Source organism: Chrysochloris asiatica, unplaced genomic scaffold (assembly GCF_000296735.1).
Source record: "Chrysochloris asiatica unplaced genomic scaffold, ChrAsi1.0 scaffold00167, whole genome shotgun sequence".
In the NCBI taxonomy this organism is placed as follows: domain Eukaryota; kingdom Metazoa; phylum Chordata; class Mammalia; order Afrosoricida; family Chrysochloridae; genus Chrysochloris; species Chrysochloris asiatica.
Window position 1 is genome coordinate 4,900,401 of NW_006408685.1, and position 22,423 is coordinate 4,922,823.

At 34.6% G+C, this 22,423-nt stretch overlaps 1 protein-coding gene across 1 annotated transcript in view; it reads right to left on the bottom strand.

Moving 5' to 3' along the window:
* Positions 1–1,975: 1,975 nt before the first annotated feature.
* Positions 1,976–22,423, bottom strand: part of ZNF711 (zinc finger protein 711) — a 65,225-nt gene continuing 44,777 nt past the window's right edge. Inside the window, exons 5-9 of the mRNA XM_006871310.1 lie at positions 11,265–11,417; positions 9,900–10,037; positions 6,187–6,234; positions 5,154–5,297; positions 1,976–4,690 (exon numbers count right to left, since the gene is read on the bottom strand). Of these exons, the coding sequence (XP_006871372.1) occupies positions 3,513–4,690; positions 5,154–5,297; positions 6,187–6,234; positions 9,900–10,037; positions 11,265–11,417 (1,661 nt within the window). The 3' untranslated portion in view covers positions 1,976–3,512. The remainder of the gene's footprint in view (positions 4,691–5,153; positions 5,298–6,186; positions 6,235–9,899; positions 10,038–11,264; positions 11,418–22,423) is intronic.

Consider the following 22,423-nt stretch of genomic DNA (forward strand, 5'->3'; position numbering starts at 1 on the left):
AAGCAAGACAAAAAATAAATGGTGACTCAAAAATTTTAAATGTCTATTAATTGAAAGATTACCAAATATGTGAAGACAAACTACTGATTGGGTGCTTTCCCAAATAGAATAGCATTGGAAACCATATATGGGAAAAGATTCTAAATGACCAAATACATATAAAATTTTGTTGATTTAACACAGAAAGGCAAATAACCCAGTCACAAAATAGACAAAGGTCTGGAATAGACATTTCACCCAAAAGGAATTCTAATGGCCACCAATATATTTAAAGATGCTCAATGTTGTTAGCCATCAGAGATGCAAATCAAAACCAAAATTATATGCTATTTCACTTCCACTAGGGTGACTAAGATTAAAATAGAAAAAAAAGAACTAAATGTGGGCAAGGAGCTGAAGACATTGAAACACTCATCCATTCATGATGAGAATGGAAAATGGTAGAGTCATTGTAGGATACATTGGCACTTCCTCAAAAACTAAAAATACGACTATCATCATTGCTGTTAGGTGCCAAGGAGTAGGTTTTGACTCAGAGACCCTGTGTACAACAGAATGAAACACTGACCATTCCGGCCCCATCCTCACTAGCCTTCCTATGTTTGACCCCATTGTTACAGCCACTGTGTCAATCCATCTCATTGAGGGCCTTTGTTGTTTTCTATAAACAGCAAATTGAATTCTGGGAATTCTTCCCCAAACAACTGAAAGCAGAGACTTTCTACCAGCATTTATTGTAGCACTATTCCCAACAGCCAAAGATAGAAGCAACCTAAATGCCCATCAACAGAAAAAAGGATAAATGTGGTACATACATGCAATGCAATATTACTCAGCCAGTAAGAGAAATGAAGTCTTCATATATGCTACAATATAGAGTCCTGGTGTGGTACTGTAGGTTAAGTATTGGACTGCCAACCACAAGGTCAGCGGTTCAAACCCACCAGTTTCTTCTAGGAAACCCTATCCAGGGTCACTTTGTGTAGGAACTGACTCAAAGGCACTTAACAACAGCACAATATGATTGAAGCTGTAAGACACTATGCTTAGTAAAATTAGTAAACTATAAATGGGCAAATATTGTATGACCTTACCTAACACTAGAAAAAAAACACACACATAAAAAACCAAATGTATAGAGACCAATAATTTATATGGGGAAAAAGTCTGTGAGCATTCCAAGATTCAAAAAATAACTCACCAAATCATCCCAAACACATAAAACTTAAAATAACTCTAGCATATAGTGTTCACATCCACATGTCAAAGCTATGACAACCTGATTCTTAGATGCTGAGTGTAGTTCCCAGGGAAGGAGCATGGTGATATCATTCTCACTGCTTGGGGTGCACTGCCCCTTTAACTTGTCTATGCAAAACAAATGCTGGATGCTAGTTTTGCTTTTTGTTTTTTCAGTGAAAGCAGAGGTCCTCTTCAGATTTCTGTTAGTGAAAACAGGTACTAGTGTAGGTCTTTCATAAAAGCAAAGTGGTATAAAGTGAAAAGCAGATGATATCTGTACTTGAATTTAATTAATGATGACTTGTTTGAATATAACAGTATGTTTAATGTTAGCTTACAGGGATCTTTTATGTAGATTTCCCCGTGAGTTTTCAGATATCATTCCCTCATATTTGATTCAATATTTTTCTCTTTGAATGCATATCAAGAAGATCATTTTGATGTATTAATGTTTTACGATTGTATTATTTCGGCAAGTTAAGAATTTTAAGTTTTCTCTGTAATACAAAACCCAAGGTTTAAAAATGTGCACCTTAGGTCAAACATTCTTGTGAGATAATCATGTCATAGTCATTATAATTGTTTACAGTCTTACTTCATGTTGTTGTCAATGCACAAAATTTAAGAATACGTTAAAAAAGGGATCAAATTACATAAGAGCAACTTTAAGTGAAAAGTCTTTTAATAAACAATGAATAATTACAACACAGGTTTAAATAAACTCAAAACTTTGAAGTGCAACAAATGCATTTTATTGTATGCTCATTTCAATGAGAAACATTTAAAATAATAATCCCACATAACAGTGACAATCTTATTTTACAGCGTGTACATCATTTACAGCCACATAACACACAATTTTCATAGATTTTCCAAATTTAATCTTCTGAAGTTAAGAAAGATAAAAAAATTTATTCTCAAGGAACTGATTCTTATCTGGTGCAAAAACAGAAAGATGAACATTATTTGAAACACAAACCACAATATAGCATGAAGTAAAGTTACATATTAATTATGTTGAATAGCTGAGTGTAAACATGAAGCAACTAAAACTTTAAAAGTACACATCATATGCATTACATTTATGAACAGGATTTTCATTAATTGCCCTAAGCCAGCTTGGTATAATAAGCGCCATTTTGATTTGCAGCATGCTAACACAAAGCATTGTAAAAGGGATGCATATTTTAAATTTATACACTGTAAACTGAATTAATCATTTCCAAACTCTCTTGGCAGCATAGTGTCTATTAAATACTGCATAAATACTGCCTTATAATGAAAATGCATGTTAATAATATGGTATATAGATTTCAAAAATCAAAAATTTCAATAATGGAATAAAATCGCACCTTTAGACATTAAAGAAGATTAGAACAATCATACTTGCTAAGACTGTTCTAAAAAAACTTTAGATATTAGAATATTTAAGAAAACTGTGTTCTCTCAATTTAATCTTTATATAGTTAGGAAATATAGTGCTGACTTTGTTTGCAACACTACTGCTGCAAATATTTTAGAAAGCCACATTTGACTCAAATATACTCTTGTCATATATGACATAAGGAACATCAACTTGAACATCAGATAAAAGGGGTATATATATATATGTATATATATACATATATATTCTTTAGACTTCATCACAGAAAGCTATATTTTAAACATCCTAACCTGTGATAAGATATTAGCAGCTCTGAAGTTCTTTTTTAAGTAGTACTGAATTCATCTAAACTTTACCAGTGAAATTAAAAAAAAAATTATTACATAAAACTTTCACCAATTCTGAAATTCAACTTCCAGGCAAAATATAAAAGGCTCAATGATTAAGTGACTGATGGACGACTGCATTTTATTTCCCCACCCTATTTTAAAAATTGCATAAAATTGAGGCTTGCTTTGTCACAGTAAAACATTGTTAAACTCAAGATGTATTCTCTTTTCAGAAACATTTGTCTCTAGTTATGATCAGCCAAATAAAGTAGATGTCTTTGCTTTTCCCCTCTGTAGTTTAACTATGCATATAATACTAGTAAATAAACACTTAACGTTTTTTGCAACCATTCTATGGTGCTTCTTAAATTATTTAAGTAATTTTAAAAGGGCTATGATATTCCCTGTCAATTCAAATATTTTGAGACTTCTAATACAAAGAATGTAAAGTTATGATTTAATATCAAGCTTTGAAACCAGATGATGAGAACAGTTCATGAGATTTTCCTCCCAATTAACATAGCTTCTAAATAGGTTTTTTCTTCACATTGCTCTTACTATATAAGAGCCTCCTTGTGGTGCCTCATAATATGTTGATTTTTTTCTGATGGTCTTCGGAATCCCTTCTTGCAGAATTCACACCTGTGAGGATAGTCTTTTGTGTGTATTGATATCACATGTCGTTTAAAGCCAGATGCATCTGTAGTGCTGTATTCACAATACTCACATTGGTATATCTTCCTTCCAGTATGGGTCTTCATATGCTTCTTAAGCTCATTTTGCTGTCGGAACCCTCTCTTGCACCTTTTACACTTCAATGATTGATCCTTAGTATGAACTGAAAGTATATGTCCACTCAGAATAAATGGATCTGATGTTTTAAAGTCACAGTGCCTACACTGATGAATCTTCCTACCTTTATGGATATCACTATGCTTTTTGAGCTCAGAAGGACGATGGAAACCTTTATCACAGACTTCACATTTGTGAGGAAAATCCTTAGTATGGACAGATATTATGTGCCGCTTAAGGTCACTTGAGTTGGTGCTCTTATGGTCACAATGAGGACACTGGTGTGTCTTGTGTCCTTGAAACAAATCCAGATGACGTTGAAGCTCCCTCTCATCACCAAATGCTTGGGGACAGTGCTCACATTTGTATGGCAAATTGTTACCATGTTTAGACTTAATGTGAGTTTTCAGATTTGATTGATCTGCACACCTGAAGACACAATACTGACACTGATATGGCTTCTCACCAGTATGGGTTCGCATATGCTTCTTAAGTTCAGAAGGATGTCTAAAGCCCTTCCCACACTCAACACAAACATGAGGAAAGTTTTTACTGTGAACAGCCAGCAAATGTCTGTTCAATAGTCCTTGTTCTGCAGTTTCATAGTCACAGAATTTGCACTTGTGCATCTTCGGCTCCTTGTCTCTTAATATAAGTTTATTTGAACTCAATGGACTAGCCTCTCTGTATCTTCGTGTGTATTCTGTAAATTCATGTGTTTTGTCAACTTTATTTATAAGCTTATGGCTTTCTAAGTGGTTGTGGAAACTTACTTTCTTGTTAGTTGTAAAGTCACAATCTGTACACTGATATTTTTTTCTCATCAAATGATCAGGATGATTTTTCATGTGTCTTTTCAAGAATCCCCTGGATTTAAACTTTTTTGTGCAAATGTGGCAAGGGTATACTGTCAAGGGCTGTCCATCAGGACCTATTATAACAGCTAGATAAAAAAAGGAAGTTATAACATTTGGTCAAAGACTATTTTAAAAGGTTTTATAACAAAGGTACTAAAATTAGCTGACACTTACTGTGTGCAAACTATAAAATCCTGTAAGATAAAGTGCACTTTAAAAGCAATTTAAGATAAACTAACTCACTAAAAATTAATGAACAGAACTCTACTATGGGGCTCACCCACCAAAATGTTACATCACATGCACTTTGAAAATCAGAAATAGGCATTCTTTATTTTTGAACCAACCTGAGAATTCTCTTTAAAAACATCTTTTGAGTAAAAAACAAAATGTTTTTACTAAATACCAGTCACATACTTTTAAAAAATCATTTATCAGAATCATACACAATCAGAGCATTGGAGTAGTACTATACTGCAACTGATTCACACTCAAAAAATAATTACACATTTCAAATCATTATAATGTTCATAAAGCACAGTATGTTACCTGTTTGCCACTGCCTGGTTTCTCCCCTTCTTCTCTTCTTGGCTTTCTGCTTAAGTACTTTATTTGTATTAATGCTATCACAAATTTGAAGGTACTGTGCTGCTGTACTACTTCTGTTTTCTAGTGCTGAGTCCAAACTATTTCCTGAAAAAATTGATACATCATTAAATTATATATATATTTTTTTCCTTTTTTTGGTTTTGGTTATATGAATTACTGGAGATGGCATAGCACCAAGTTGTCCTTTGTGGTAGTAAATTTTACAAAGTATACCTATATTCATATGCAATCTCTCATTCACACACATACATACACACACATCTGTGTAAACACTATGAAGAATATATTACCTTAATTTAACTTTAACATATCCCAGTTTATTCACCCTGATGGGATAAACTAACAAGGTGAATTAATATAAGATGAATATAATCTTGGTGTGAGATCAACTTCTTGCAAATGAAAACGGATGAAATTAAAAAGATTTTGAAAAATATATATGTGTCACATTGAACGAACCGTTATGGTAACTATGGATAATATATATATGAGGAGGTTTCAAAAAGTTAATGGAAAAAATTCACTATCTTTTACTTCAATTTTTCCACCAATATTTTGAAGCTCCCTTGTATGCTTTAGAGTAATTTACTTAATGTGAAAAGTATCAAATAAGTATTGACAATAATTTGTTGTTGTTGTTAAGTGCCGTCGAGTCAGTTCCGACTCATAGCGACCTCATATAGGATTTCCAAAGAGTGACTAGTGGATTTCAACTGCTGACCTTGTGGCTAATAATCCAGTGCTTATCCTATAATTCCACACCAGGACTCTACATTAATTTGGGGTGGGTTTAAAATAGGTGTGGCAGACAATTTACCACAAATTTAGAGGAATCAGTTCATGCAGAATAGTTATTAATAAAATCCTAGCTTTAAAAGATGTACTTTAGAGTTTTACAACTAGTTATTCTTCATTAACAAAGCAGTATAAAACCAGACAATTAACTTATATTTCATGCATAATATTCTCTCACCTGATGCTTGACAATCTTCATACTTCCTGGAAACTCTTCTTTCATCTCCTTAAAAAAAAAAAACAACACACACACATACAAAAGCCTAATTCAAAAACTGATGTGCTATGATGATTGTTAGTGGATCACTTCTTAACTTAGAAAATCTCACTTTTATCACTATTCCTTCAATTAAAACTGTTTTGTTGAGTTCTTCTACTCTCACAGATTAGATTATTTCATACAATGAAAATAAGGACTGCTGTCAGAATCCTTGGAAATGCTACAAACAATAAGTCTTACTTTAAATGAATACTAGAAAGGTATTTCTGCAGAGTATCCCCAACTTTGAAGATGCTCAATAAGTTACTGGTGAATTAATGAATCTTTGAGAGAATGAAGCTAAGAAAAATTAATGTACTTGAACATGAAATTTTTTCAAACTAAAGGGTATGACTGGATTACAGTATTAATTAACTAGGAATGAGATAAAATCAACAGAAAGGAAAATATGTAACATGATAAATTTACCTTCCATTCTGCACTTTCTAAAAGGATACACCTGGATTTCCATTCCTTTTCAAAATCCCAAAATATTATTATTTCTGGCTTAAATACATGAAATAAGCTTTTCCAAAAGGGAAGAATCAATTTTTAAAGTATATCCCTATTTTAGGACAAAAAACAAAACTATTTATGGCACTCACTTATTAAGGTAGGATTTAAAATAGACCCTACAGAAAAATGCAATGCATTAAGCAAGGTTTCTTTTAAATGATACCAGCTATGTGGTAGGAAAAAAAAGGCGCCCTCATGGTGCTTTAGGATAAGTACTGGACTGCTAACTGCAATGTCATCAGTTCAAATCTACCAGTCACCCCACAGGAGAAAGATAAGGCTTTCTGCTCCCTTAAAGACCTATAAATTTACAGGAAACCCTATACAGTGTTACTATGAGTAGGAGTTGACTTGATAGCAGTGGGTTTTGATTATGGGATAGGAAAATCATGTAAAGTAACTAGAGATGATTTAGTCCACATTAAGACATTTTCTTATATTAGCCAACTCATGATGGCATTAGCCACCAAATACAAATGTACTTAGCGGGTGAAAAAATACCAGTGTCCTACCATACATCGCAGCCCAGACAACAGGGACAATGTTTTATTAACATCAGCATCCTCTAGCTGTGTCTCAGGAAGAGTTCCTTCTTCTTCCCCTATAATGATATCCATGCAAACTTCATGTCCTATTTCAGCACAATCTAAATTTTAGAAATAATTGTTGGTTTATAACACCAGATGTTTAATAAATGGGTAAAAATTCCAAACAACTTAAATCTTTCAACTGTCAAGATTTCAATTTGGTTAATTAAAAAATATGTATATTGGACACTTTCTGAGGCAAGTGCCACTAGAAGATAATTATCTAAGATAGTTCTTATTCTTCTCCTAGCCCTATGTAAGTGACATTTTAATTATACAGAACTTGTGTGCTTGAAATATACTAACTGATTTTATAGTCCATCAGGTATTACTAATTTACAGAATTGGTATTCTATAAGCTTGTCAAATAGTTCTTTGATTCTCAGAAAGAATTTCCCATAAAAACAAGACTAGAAAGTGGCTCATGCTATTCTACATATTATAGTGAAATATAATGTTTAAAAGTAAAACACTAGTAGTTGAAGAAATTTTCAATTTTAATATCATATATATGTGTATATGTATAGTTAGTTATCTTAATTACTGTTATTCAAGAATATGTGGAAACCCTTTAAGAGGAAGGATTTTACAAGGAAACTTACTGAGGGTAAAGAAGAAAGAATTTAAGAGAGGTTTATTTAAAAAATAAAACAAAACTATACTAGGGGAAATTTTTAACCTAAGATACACACAGCAAGGTCATCAGTTCGAAACTACCAGCTGCTCCGTGGGAGAAAAATGAGGCTTTCTGCTCCTGTAAAGATTTACAGCCTCGGAAACCCTGTTCAGGGTCGCTATGGATCACAACTGACTCGATGGCACTTAACAACAACAACAACACTGAATAAATTTACATAAGATAACCTGTCTAGACTGTTGTTGTTAAGTGCTACCAAGTCAGTTCCAACTCATAGCAATCCTGTATAGGGTTTCCAAGGAGCAACTGGTGAATTTGAACCACTGACCTGGCAGTCCAAACTGACCTTGCAGTCAAGTGCTTATACTACAGCGCCACACCAGGACTCTGTCTGTCTAGATATAAACTATTAAATTTAAAAAATTTACTTGAATGTATGCTTTTGATTCATACACTGGGGTCATCTATTCAATACAAAATAGAAATAGAGGTGAATATCCTTCTTTTCCTAATCTTCCTTTCTTTCCATCAACCAGAAACCTACACTGGTCTTCACTTCCTACACTATGTCCTTTTCCTGACCAATGAGAAAACAAAGAATTTAGAGACAAAATATAAATTATTTCCATCAACTTGTCCGAAATGGAGTTGGAATTCAGCTTCCCATAGCTACTTGGAAAGGAAACTTGAGGAGTAGAGATCAGAGTACAGCATAGGTAAAGCCCTGCAATAGCAAGGTAATGCAGGGAAGTGGAGGCACTTACCCTTCTAGGACTAAACCAAGTAGTGCTGTCTCAACAAAGGCAATAAGACCAAACTAGCCTTAGAGAAGGCCTGTGTTCTTATATACTAAGGTAGGTAGAAAAGAACGAAATGTCTTTATAAGACAAGTATAGCATGGCAGGAAAGGAGCTTTGAAAGGAAAGGAAATCTGGGGAGTTTTATTGAACCTGTGGTCCTCAGCCCAAGAAAGTGGAGTCCATCAACAGTATAGCAAGTAAAGATCCATGTAACATAGCTTGACAGAATACTTACTCAACTAAACCCTCAGTGACAGAAGGAAAATAACTAGTTAAACAACTAAAAGTGCTCACTGTCACACAGAATGAACACCGGCTGTGAAGTTAGATAGATATGAATTCAAATCTGTCTTCCACACTTAATGTCAGAATTATCTTTACAAATCACTTAGCTTCACTGAACCTTTTCCCTTCCATAAAATAGTAATATCATGAATTTTGCAGATGAGTTGTGAGAATTAAATATGGAAATTTTTATGAAACATATTCAATAATGCTTATTATAAAGAAGGTATTCAATAATTATGTATTTGAGTTGCTCTGAAATTAGGAACTGTATTTGTCATCTCTGTATTCATTGTATGCTGTTGTTGTTAAGTGCTATAGAGTCTGTTCCGACTCATAGCGACCCTGTATAATGCTTCTGAGGAGCAGTTGGTGGATTTTAACTGCCGACCTTGTGGTTCAAAGTCCAGTGCTTGTCCTACAGCACTACACCAGGAAAAATGTTTCAAGTTCGCTGATTTCAACAATACACGTATTCATATGTGGTCAAAAGAACACTTCCCCTTTAAATAATTTACAGCACAGTGTCAAGTTTACTTTTTGAAATGTTTCTAAATAGTGCTTCTTGTTGTTGTTAAAGTGCCATAGAGTCGGTTCCGACTCATAGCCACCTTGTATAGGGTTTCCGAGGAGCAGCTGGTGAGCTTGAACCGCTGACCTTGTGGTTCAAAGCGACCTTGCAGTCCAGTGCATTAACTTGCAGCGTCACACCAGGACTCCAGACCTCTGAAATCTGTATTTTTTAAAAAGAATTCATATGCATAATGGTTGCTGATAAGTCATTACAGTGCCTTTTAATTGTCTTACTGATATCATCTTCTTCTTGAGAAGAATCTTTAACTGCCATGTAAACCATCTTCTCCCGCTGCATTCGACTCTGGTCAAGCACTCCTGCTACAGTATGTCCACTGGTGTACTCACTCTCTGTGACAATTTCTGTTCCACCTTAAAAATTAAAATACATATCAATATAGAGAAGTTTCATTAAGCAATTCTTCAAAATAATGAGTGTACATGAGAAATATTTTCACGATAAGAAAATATTCCAATATAAATTTCAAAGCGTCATATAAATCACACTTTAAACTTTCAGTCATTACTAAGAAATAATAACCACTGCTAACACATATCACACTTATATGCCAAGCACTATATAAATCTTTGGACTCCTGGTGTGGGTGCTGTAGAAACAGCACTGGACTTTGAACCACAAGATCGTCAGTTCAAATCCACCAGCTGTTCCTCAGAAACCCTATACAGCTCTTAACAAATGATTTCACAGCACTGAACAATAACAATATAAATCTTTAAGGAGCCCAGGTAACGTAGAGGACTACAAGGTGAGCTGCTAACCACAAGGTCAGCAGTTAGAATCTGCAAATTCTGAAGGAGAAAAATGAGGCTTTCTAAGATTTATAGCCTCGAAAAATCCTATACAGGGCTGCTAGGAGTTGGAACAGACTCAGTGGCACACCACAACCACATTTTTAAGGTACTTGGGTGGCACTAACAACACTGCAGAAGAAAAGTCTGGTATTCTGTTTATGTAAGATTTTGTTGTTAAGTGCCGTTAAGTCAGTTCCGACTCACAACAACCCTGTATAGGTTTTCTGTGGAGTGGCTGGTGGGTTTGAACTTCTAACCTTGAGGCTAGCAGTCCGATGCTTATCCTGTAGTGCCACACCAAGACTTCTATATAAGATTACAGTCATTGAAAACTGTATTAATGTGGATCACCATGAGTCAAAATTAATTTGATGGCAATGGGTTTGTCTTTGTGCAGTATCTATCATTTACAGCTCTTTTATGGGTTAGGACACAGAGGTATAGGAAAATTGAATAACTCACCAAAATTCATTCAACTAAAGGCAGAACCAGGATTAAACCTAGCAGTTTGTCTCTAGAATCTTAAGCATTCACTATAAAAGTATGTCGTATTCTAAACCAAACCCTCTCATTTTGATATGGTTAGCTGAAATATACTGCTTATGCTTAAAATAATTAATGAATGATTTATTGTACATTCCTATTTTGTATTCAAATACATTTTATATACTAGTCCCAAAGAAACCTATAAAAACATTTTGTACATTGAATTTCACAATACACCCTAAATATAATAAGAAAAGGTTCTAACATTTAACTATTGTAGAATTAAATTAGTGTTTGTACCTATTTCAACATCATCTTCAGCCTCAGCTTTAAATATATACACTTTTATTACTTCTGAACCAAACTCATCTTCTTTAACATCTTGTGAACCATCACTGCTGATTTTTAATGGTGTGTTTCCCATATGTTCTAATTTCTCCCCAACATCATCCACTGTGAAATATAAAGAGGAAAATTATGTCACTCCAAAGCCATCACTGACATTTAGCGAATGTTCGGGCTTATGTGAAATGTGTTAACTACAAACAAACTCTATTCACTTGATGATCTATTATGTAGTCATTAGAATTGTTAGTTTCAAGAAACAACAGTATATAAGATCATATATACTACATTATCATAATTACAAGAAAGCTAGTCACAGATGTCAATTTATAGATATGAAATATTCACCAACCATATAGCTTTAATTAAGCTGATTTTTGGAAAGATTAAATAATCTACCATCACTTTCAATATTTTAATTTAAACAACACTAAGATTAAAAACAGAATAATTAGAACATAGACTATATACTCATAAAACTATTTTACATAAATATTTCCCAAATTAAACAGTAATTGTTCCTAAAACCAATTAACATAGAACACAAAGATTTAAAAAGAGAGGAAACACAAAAAATGTCTACATTATTTAAGTTCTTCAAAAAGTATAATAAAAATAGATCTTAGCAAACATTCTAATTTAAATTGATTCAATGGAAGACAACTTCAAACTGAACATTCTATATATTTCTAGATTTAGCAATGCAGGCCATAACCTTATACAATAGTACACACTTGAGAACAGTACTTACATTTTAAGTATACATACAAAATTTGACATTCTGCTATATAGTCTTTAAGCACAGTATTATTATCACCTGAATACTAAGCATAAATTATGCAATGAATACATAATATTGATCAATTTTTTCCTCTGACCATAAACAATGCACTCTCTCCAAATATTATATACCAATCAATTTGTTTTGCTTCAAGGAGCATTTCTATAAAAACTGAAATATGAAATGTAGTAAATCTAAAAGCTGCTCTTCATATATATCATCTGTTGTTGTTAGTTACCTAAAAATAAAGTGCCATAAATGCAATATAAATTCCTGAGACTCCTGAATAAATCAAAACAGAACTAATGAAACATTATAAAGTGACATTGTTGTTGTTGTTGTTAGGTGACATCAAATCAGTACCCACTCATAGTGACCCTATGCATGACAAAACGAAAAACTGTCCAGTTCTGTGCCAACCTATGTTTGAACCCATTGCTAGCTACTATGCCAATCTACCTTGTTGGGGGGTCTTCCTCTTTTGCTCAGACCGTCCACTTTACCACACAATATCCTTCTCCAGGGACATATTATCTCCTGATAATATGTCCAAAGTAGGAGAGATGAAATCTGGCCAATTTCACTTGCAAGGAGCATTCTGGATGTACTTCTTCCAACACAGATTGGTTTGTTCTTTAGGCAGTCCATGTTATTTACTTATTCTCCTGTAACACCAAAATTCAAATGCATCAATTCTCCTACTGTCTTCCTTAATCACGGTCCAAAGTTCACATGCATATGAGGTTTTTGAAAATGCCATGGCTTGAGTCAGGTGCACTTTAGTCCTCAAACTGACACCTTTGCTCATGAACATACTAAAGAGGTCTTGTGCAGCATATTTGCCAAATGCAATATACACCATTTGGTTTCTTGACTGCTGTGTCCATGAGTGTTGATGGTTGATCCAAGCAAAAGGAAGTCTTCTGACAACTTTAATATTTTCTCCATTTATATGCATGTTATTTATTGGTCCTGTGGTGAAGATTTTTGTTTTCTTTACATTGAGATGCAACCCATAACAAAGGCTGTGGTCTTTGATCTTCATCAGTAAATATTTTAAGTCCTCATCACTTTCAGAAAGCAAGGTTTTATCATTTGCATACTGCAGGTAGTTAACGAGACTTCTTCAGTCCTGATGCCACATTTTTCTACATATAATCCAACTTCTCGGATTATTTGCTCAGCATAAAGACTGAATATGTGTGGTAAAAGTGTACAACTCTGCGCACATCTTTCCTAATTTTAAACCATTCCGTGTTTCCTTGTTCTATTCAAACAACTGTCACTTGGTCTATGTGCAGGTTCCTCATGAGCAGAATACTCATTCTCCACAATGTTGTTCATAGATAGTCATGATCCACATAATCAAAAGCCTTTGCGTAGTCAGTAAAGCACAGGTAAACATCTTTCTGACATTCTCTGCTTTCAGCCAAGATCCATCTGACATCAGCAATGATATCCCTTGTTCCACGTCCTTCTCTGAATCTGGCTTGAACCTCTGGAAGTTCTCTGCCAATGTATGATTGCAGTCATTTTTGCATAATTTTTAGCAAAATTTTACTTGCATGCAATATTAATGATATTGTCTGATGGTTTCCACATCCAATTGAGTCATCTCACTTTGGAAGAGACACAAACATGGATCTCTTCCAATCATTTGGCCAGTTACCTTTCTTCCAAATTTCTTGGCATAGATGAGTAAGTGCCACCAGTGCTGTCTCAGTTTGTTGACAGATTTCCATTTGTATTCCATCAATTCCTGGTGCCTTGCTCTTTTCCAATGCCTTGTCAATGCACCTTGGATTTCTTCCTTCAGTATCATTGGCTCTTGATCATATGCTACCTCTTGAAATGGTTGAGCATCGACCATTTCTTTTTGTTACAGTGACTCTGTGTATTCCTTCCATCTTCTTTTGATGCTTTCTACATCATTCAATATTTTGCCCAAGTTGTTTTTGTTGTTAAGTGCCGTCGAGTTGGTTCTGTCACATAGCCACCCTGCATAGGGTTTCTGAGGAGTGGCTGGTGAGCTTGAACTGTCGAACTTGAGGTTCAAAGCAACTTTGTAGTCCAGCACATTAAACCACAGCGCCATACCAGGACTCCTAGAATCCTTCAATATTGCAAGGCTTAATTTTTTTCTTCATTTCCCTCACCTTGAGAAATGCTGAGCATGTTCTTCCCTTTTGGTTTTCTAACTTCAGGTATTTGCACATTTATTTATATTTGACTTTGTCTTCTAGAGCTGCCTTTTGAAAATTTTTATTCAGATCTTTTACATCCTCATTTCTTCCATTTGCTTTAGCATCTCTATACTGGAGAGTAAGTTTTAGAGTCTCCTCTGACAAATTTTGATCTTTTCCTTCTTTCTTCTTAATGAACTTTTGCTTTCTTCCTGTAGAATGTTCTTGATGGCATCCCACAACTCTTCTGGTCTCTGGTCTGTCTAATGCATCTAATCTATCCGTCAGATGATCTCTAAATCCAGGTGGGAAATGTTCAAGATCATATTTTGGCTCTTATGGACTTGTTTTAATTTTCTTAATTTTAGCCTGAACTTGCATATGCACATTTGATAGTCAATTCCACAGTCTGCCCCTGGCCTTATTTTGGTTGATGATATGGAATTTGATTTCTGTGCATTCCATCAGGTGAGATCTAGGTGCAGAGTCATCTTTTATGTTTCTTAAAAAGGAGAATTGCTATGAAAATTATTTGTCTTGCAAAATTCTATCATGGGTTCTCCAGCATCATTTCTATCAACAAGACCATATTCCAACTACTGATCCTTCCCCTCTTAGTTCCCAAATTTTGCATTTCAAACACCAGTAATGATTAATACATCTTTTAAAAAAATATTATGATTATTATGAACTGAGTGAGAGGTTACATTGGCGTTACACCAGCATTTCAATGCAATGATTATAATCTTCTCCATGCATCATCATTCAACTGTATTTGCTTCTATTCCTTGTTTTGTTTTGTTTTTAATATACACAAAACCACTCCAGAACATATAATTACTTAAACAATAAAAGAGCAAATTTGGCAAGCCCGCCTCCTGGCCACCAGCACACAGCCTTTCTCTTTCCATGAGTCTAGCTAGAGTCCTCATCTCTGCCTCCATCTCTGGTGTTGCTGCATCTCTGAATAGGGTCGCACATTCCGCTTGTACTCTTCTCCCTTGATGGTCCTAGGGTCCTCTGAGGACTATAAGATTAACCACTCTCCTGTTTTAGTTACAAAACTTCTACCTTTACAGTTGTGACAGTCGCAATTGCTCATGGTAACAATTATTCACTATTGAATCATAAGAAATCTTATCTCCATCTCTTTTCACCAGACCTGTCTAGACAAGATGAAAACTATTCAGTGGGGACTCTATCTTTACCTGTACACTCTTAAACTAAACTCCCTCTTGAAAACTTGTAAGCTAGTCACTTTGTGCCTTTATCACCCCCTCATTTTAGATAGCCAATGTCTAAGTTACCCGTCCCTATCTATCCTCTGTTGGTATGTTGAGCTATTACATCCATAAGTATATGTCAAGTTCATCAAATTGTAGCAATTTACAATCCTTTCCTTTATCAAAAATTGTTTTTTTTAATCTTCCTCTAGTCTAGTCCTGATTATTAAGCCATCAAGGAGAGGTCAAAAGGGTTCTTGTTGGTTAAGTGCCATTGAGTCAATTCCATCCCATAGCAACACTGTATAGGGTTTCCAAGAAGTAGCTGGTGAGCTTAGACCATCAACCTTGCAGTTCAAATGACTTTGCAGTCTGACGTATTAGCCCACAGTGCCACACCAGGACTTCAAGGGGTATTATCTGCAAATTTGGGTGTTCTCGTGCATGTCCCCTCATTTCATTTCAGCTGGATGCTTCACTCTTAGCTCTAGCATTCCGCGGCTATGTCCTTGCCCATGGCCTCAGGAGTCCCCAGCTCTCACCAAACTTTGGATCAACCAGCCCTTCCTCTTCTCTTTCTCTCAATCTCTCTCTCTCTCTCTCGTATCTCCAGGTCAACAGAAGTCTATGGAATGTGGATGAATTCAGCCCATTTCTTCATTGTTGCTTTTCCCCCTCTTCCACTCACCAGTAGGTCTACTGATCACCAGCAAGCTTACATGCCTACTCATGTGTTCCCAGATCAATACATCTTGATTGCATGTCTGATCAGTTTCAGAATGAAAAAGTTGGTAAAATTCATAAATTTTATCATCACTGGCTTTAGTGGTTGTTGTTAAGTGTCGATGACTGGGTTCTAACTCATAGTGACTCTGTATAGGGTTTCCAAGGATTGGATTGTGAGCTTGAACCATCGACCTTACAGGTCAACCTACCTTGCAGTCCAGTGCATTAACCCACAGTGCCACACCAGGGCTTTAGTGGTTAGTGTGTAAATTTGAATAATGGTGATATTAACTGATCTTCCTTAATATTATCCCATCACAGACAGCATTGAACTTCAAGACAGATATGATGAATACAACCCCATTCCTCTTCAATTTGTCATTCCCAGCATAGTAAACCATGTGAGTGTCAGATTCAAAATGGCTGATACCAACCCATTTCAGCTCATTAATGCCTAAGATACTGATGTTTATGTATTCAATTTCATTTTTAACAGTTTCCAATTTTCTGAGATTCATACTTGGTATATTCCATATTCTGATTATTAATGGGTGTTTACAGCTGTTTCTCTTCATTTTGAGTTAAGACCCATCAGCAAATGAAGGTCCCAAAGGCTTTATTCCATTCGTGTCATCACGGTCAACTCTACTTTGAGGAGGCAACTCTTTCTTCCCCAATTGTATTTTGAATGCCTTCCAACCTGAGGGGTTCATCTTCCCGTATTATATCTGACAATATTCTGGTGCTCTTCCTCATGTTTCAATATGCAGTGTTCTGGTGCTGACAGTGGTCTACTGCAATTCATCATGTTTTCAGTGATTAAATAAATATTTCGAATAAGAAAAGGCAGGCTACTTATGTGATTTTCTGTGGCTAAACATTCAGAGCTCTGATAGTGTAGTGGTTACAAATCAGGCTGTGAACTTCAAGGTCAGCAGTTTGAAACTACTAGCTAAGGACAAAGTTGAGATGCGATGGGAAGGTAGGTGGAATGCAAATAGGGACCAGAAGGAGGAAGTGGAATAACTCTTGTTGCATGGAGGGGATTGCAATAATTGAGATGAAAAACAATGTATGATTTGGTGAATGTAACACTGATGATCTTGTCTGTAAACTTTCACTCAATTCACAATAAAAAGTAAAAAAATACATGTTGAAAGTGTAAAGTTATAGAAAAAAAGATGAATAATGTGAAATAAGAAAAAACAAGAAACAGCTAAGTTTCTTGTTCTCAAAAATAAAGACAAAGGATATATAAAAATTTCAACAAATATCCAAAATGTTAATGTAAATCGAAATGAATTAATGAATTTATCAAATAAAAAGTATTTTCACTGAATGCATACTGCTTTATTATACTTAAATGATTTGAAGTGATCCCAGTTCGTTCTGAGATAAGCTGAATTAAAACTATAATTCATAAAATTAACTCATAAAACTAAATACATGTTTTCATCACTTCCCAATAGTTTTACACCATAAATTTAGCTTTAAGTATTAAAATTACCATTGCTGCTCTCTCTGATTCCATTTTCTGTTGTTATTCTCTCTTATTCCATTTCTACCTTTCCTTAAATTCCATACTTTAGGTCTTAAAGTATATCCACTATTTTCTCTTTAGATTCTTCTGAATGAACAATTCTGAAATGTATTGAGTAAATTAAATTCTTCCATATTTAAAGTTTATAGAAGAAAAGGCTATTAAAGGTGCTAGCATGCAGTCAGTCAGTCAGTTATCTTAAAAGGAAAAGCGATCAACTCGATCACAATTTAGTCTATATCTTTGCAATAAAAAACAGTTAACAAAGAATTAATATTCAATCACTGATTTTAGGAACAGATCCTCAAAGACTGTTATTAATGTAGACAACATTAAAAATACTTAAAATCTAAGCTTAAAATTTTTGCTTCTTGAAAACTACACAATACTCTTGCACATGTTTTAATCCACATGACACTCATTATCAATATGCTAATATAATATCACCACATAATTTTACTGGACATAAATATAATAAAAAGGAGCAAGGTGCATTTTTTATAACACTGCAAAGTGTACTATTTTGTAATATTATTTTACATTCCACTGGCAAAATTTGAATTATTCAAATTTCATTTTGACAAAATGCGTAATATAACATTCTTTAAGAATAGGCTTTTTTCTTTACCCTTTTTGTGTTGCTACTAACAAAATTATGTGGTGGAAATGATATTATCAATATAGATTATACTTATGTACCACAGGGTTGGAGGCAGGCAGTGTCAATGAATCTGTTTTGCACAGTGATAAAAAAAACAAACATTAGAAACATTTAAATTACAAAAGTGTTCCACTCCTGGGTATATACCCAAGAGAAATGAAAACAGTAAATGTAAAATTGTATACAGTAAATTAATGTTTATAACAGCATTATACATACTAGTCAAAAAATTAGAAACAGCCAAAATATGTATAATTCAATAAATGGATAAACAAAATGTGGTATATCCATAAAATAGAATTTTATTCTGTAATAAAAAGAAATGAAGTGCTGATGCATGAATGGTGAAAATATGCTAAGTAAAAAAAGCCAGACACAAAAGTCTACATACTGTATGATTTAATTTACATGAAATGTGTAGAATAGGCAAATTTAGAGAGGCAGAAATTAGGTTGATGGTTACTTAGGCTGTGAGGCTGGGATAAATGAGGGGGAGCTGACTACTTAATATCATAAGGTTTCTTTCTGAGGTAATGAAATGTTCTAAAATTATGGTGATGTATAGTTGTTGTCAAGTACTGTCAGGTCTATTCCGACTCATAGCGACCCTGTATAGGGTTTCCGAGGAGAGACTGGTGAGCCTGAACCACCAACCTTGCAGTTCAAACTAATCTTGCAGTCCAGCACATTAACCCAAAGCACCACACCAGTATAGGTAATGCTGAGCATTGGTTAATGGAAATGAAAAATTTGGTAATGGTTGTACAGTATGGTTAATAAAACTCATGTCACTTAAATTTACATGTAAAAAATGTTAAATTGGCAAATATTGTGTTATAATCTTTTATCACTACATAAAATATTAGAAAATAAAATGCTGGTGATGGTTGCACACCTCTGTAACTATAGTAAAAATCATTGAACTGTGCACCCTAAATGTGTAAACTGTTTGAGTGTGAACTATATCTCAAAGAAGCTGTTATATTAAAAAAATACAAAGATGTTAACCTTTGCTTCTTTACCCTTGAAATTAATGAGATTTGAATGACATACCCAAATTAACCCTACCACAAGATACTTCCTAAAAATATAAATTTTCATGTATTAAAAAAATAAAAAAAACAAACACATACACATTTAAATGCCATTAGATTGAGACTCTGAATCCTGGTGTGGTTCTGTGGGTTAATGCGCTGTACTGCAAAGCTGCAAAGTTGGTTTGAACCGCAAGGTTGGTGGTTCAAGCTCACCAGCTGCTCCTGGGAAACCCTATACAGGGTCACTATGGGTTGGAACCAACTCGATGGCACTTAACAACAACAACATATTGAGACTCATTTTAAGCACCTTTGCTTTTCCAGTGAAACTTTTCAAAAATAAAATTGTTGTTGTTAGGTGCCATTGAATTGGTACCAACTCATAGGGAGCCTATGCACAACAGAATACTGCCCAGGCCTGGGCCAACCTCACGATTGTTGCCACGCTTGAGCCCATTGATGCTGCCACTTTGCCAATCCATCTCACTGGGTGTCGAGAGCCAGCCCTGACACTCTTATTTGGGGGTTCTAGAGGGAGGTATGATGTCGATGAAGAAATGAAGCTCACAGAATCAATGGGTCTTGTTAGATGGTGAATCTTCTCCTCTCACATTTTATTTCTCCTCTTACTTCCTTCACATTTTATTTTTCTTCTTACTCCTTTTACATTTTATTTTTATTTTTCTCAAACAGCTTTTATACTACTCTATACCATCAATCTATTAATCATTCTTTTCAAAGTAGTGGTCTAAATCATACATATTAATCATTTCAATATAGAACATCAAGAATATCAAAATCTTTCTTGTTCCCCTTTATGCAGTTAGACAATATCTGATTTCTGTAACCAAGCCTCATTGCTCTATGTCACGTTAACCTTAAACATAATTCTAAATCTTAACTCCTATTTCTACCTTCACCTATTATTTTCTATAGATTCATTAATCACAGCATGTTCCTAGACATTATTTGCTATGGTAACTGACAACACAGTTGTTTCTCATGATTGACTAAACAAGAAACATAAAATTTTGTAGTTAAGAAGAAATGGAGCAAATTCCTTATAACTTCTCTACATAAAACATCTAGTTAGATTTCTGCTTATGATCTATTATTATTCCCTTAGCCTTAAATTGCATTTTTAGCTAATTTTCTAGAGGTCTTGATGTCTCTAACCGAAACTACACAGAATGTTGAATGTAATTTTAAACTTGAACTGGCAAAAACTTTAGCTGGTTTTTCCTAGTGGTGAAACTTATTGTTAGTGTGAAAAGCATTCTTTAGGACTATGCATGATTGAATATGTTGTGAATGTGCCTAAAAACAAGTTTCAAATCCCTAATATAATTCTTACTAAGATTCTACTTTTTCTCTGATCCTCCACCTTAACAAACATGATATCCTTCTCCAGCAACTGGTCCCACCTGACAATATGTCTGAAGTATGAGAGACGAAGTTTGGCCATCCTGGCCTCCAAGGAGCACTCTGGCTGCACTTCTTCCAACAAAGATCTGTTTGTTCTTTTGGCAGCCCGTGGCACTTTCAATATTCTCCTCCAACACCATAGTTCAAAGACATCAAGTTTTCTATGGTCTTCCTTATTCACTTTCCAGCTTTTGCATGCATATGAGGTTGTTGAAAATATCATGGTTTGGGTCAGGTGCACTTTAGTCCTCAAACTGACATCTTTGCTCTTCAACACTTTACAAAGGTGTTGAACAGCAGATTTGACATCATTTGATATCTTGACTGCTGCTTCCATGAGTGTTGATGGTTGATCCAAGAAGAATGAAGTCCTGGACAACTTCAATCTTTTCTCCGTTGATAAGAATGTTGTTTATTGGTCCAGTGGTGAGGATTTTTGTATTCTTTAATTTGAGATGCAATCCACACCGAAGGCTGTGATCTTGGATCGTCATCAGTAAGTATTTTAAATCCTCTTCACTTTCAGCAAGCAAGGTTGTATCATCTGCATATCACAGGTTGTTAATGAGTCTTCCTCCAATCTTGATGCCACGTTTTTCTTCATATAACCCAGCTTCTCGGATTATTTGCTCAGCATATAAATTGAAAGAATACAACCCTGTTGCACACCTTTCTTAATTTTAAACCATTCAGAGTTCCAATGTTCTGTTTACTGAAAGCCTTATGAATATCATAAAGAAAATAATTACTCATAAATGTCTTGTGGTGATGGTTTGCTATGGAGTCGGTTCTGACTCATAGCAACCCTGTATAGGGTTTCCAAAGCTGTAAATCTTTACAGGAGCAGAAAGCCTCATCTTTCTCCTGGTGGACTCAACCTGCTGACTTGGTGGTTAGTAGCCCAATGTGCAGCCACTATGCTACCAAGACTCCTAAATGTCTTACATATGTTGGTTATATTTTTAAAAGGACACAAAAAAGACAGATAATTATCATAAATTAACTTCCTAGTTACTTAGCATAGTGAAAGAATCTAACCATCTGCTGGGGTAAAAAACAAAAAACAAAAAACAAACTATGAGGCTAGGCCTAGACATAGAAAAAAACTCAGATGTACCTCAAACAAATTCCCTATCTTCAAAATGCAGTTACTGTAGAGGTTTCTTTACAATGATATTTAGAGAAGTATTTTGAGAATAAGAAAAAATGTCTTCTGCTTTAAGTCTTCAAATATTATTTCTTGGATTTTGTAAAAAACCTATTTTTTGGGAAAACCAGAGAAGAGAACCTTTTGAATAAACATTGAGGTCTTTCATGAAAATTTGTTTTCTAACTCCTGAAGGATTCAATAGCTAATAAAAATCATCTAATGAAGAGTACAGATAAGTGATGGGGAGAAATAAATCAAAATGGAATGAAATAGATTAATGAAAGTGGCAAGAAAGAATAACTGATCCCTAACTTAAATATTGTACCCATTATTTAAAAAATGATCAAGTATCTACGTGGTGATAAGATGAGATATAAAAATATATATA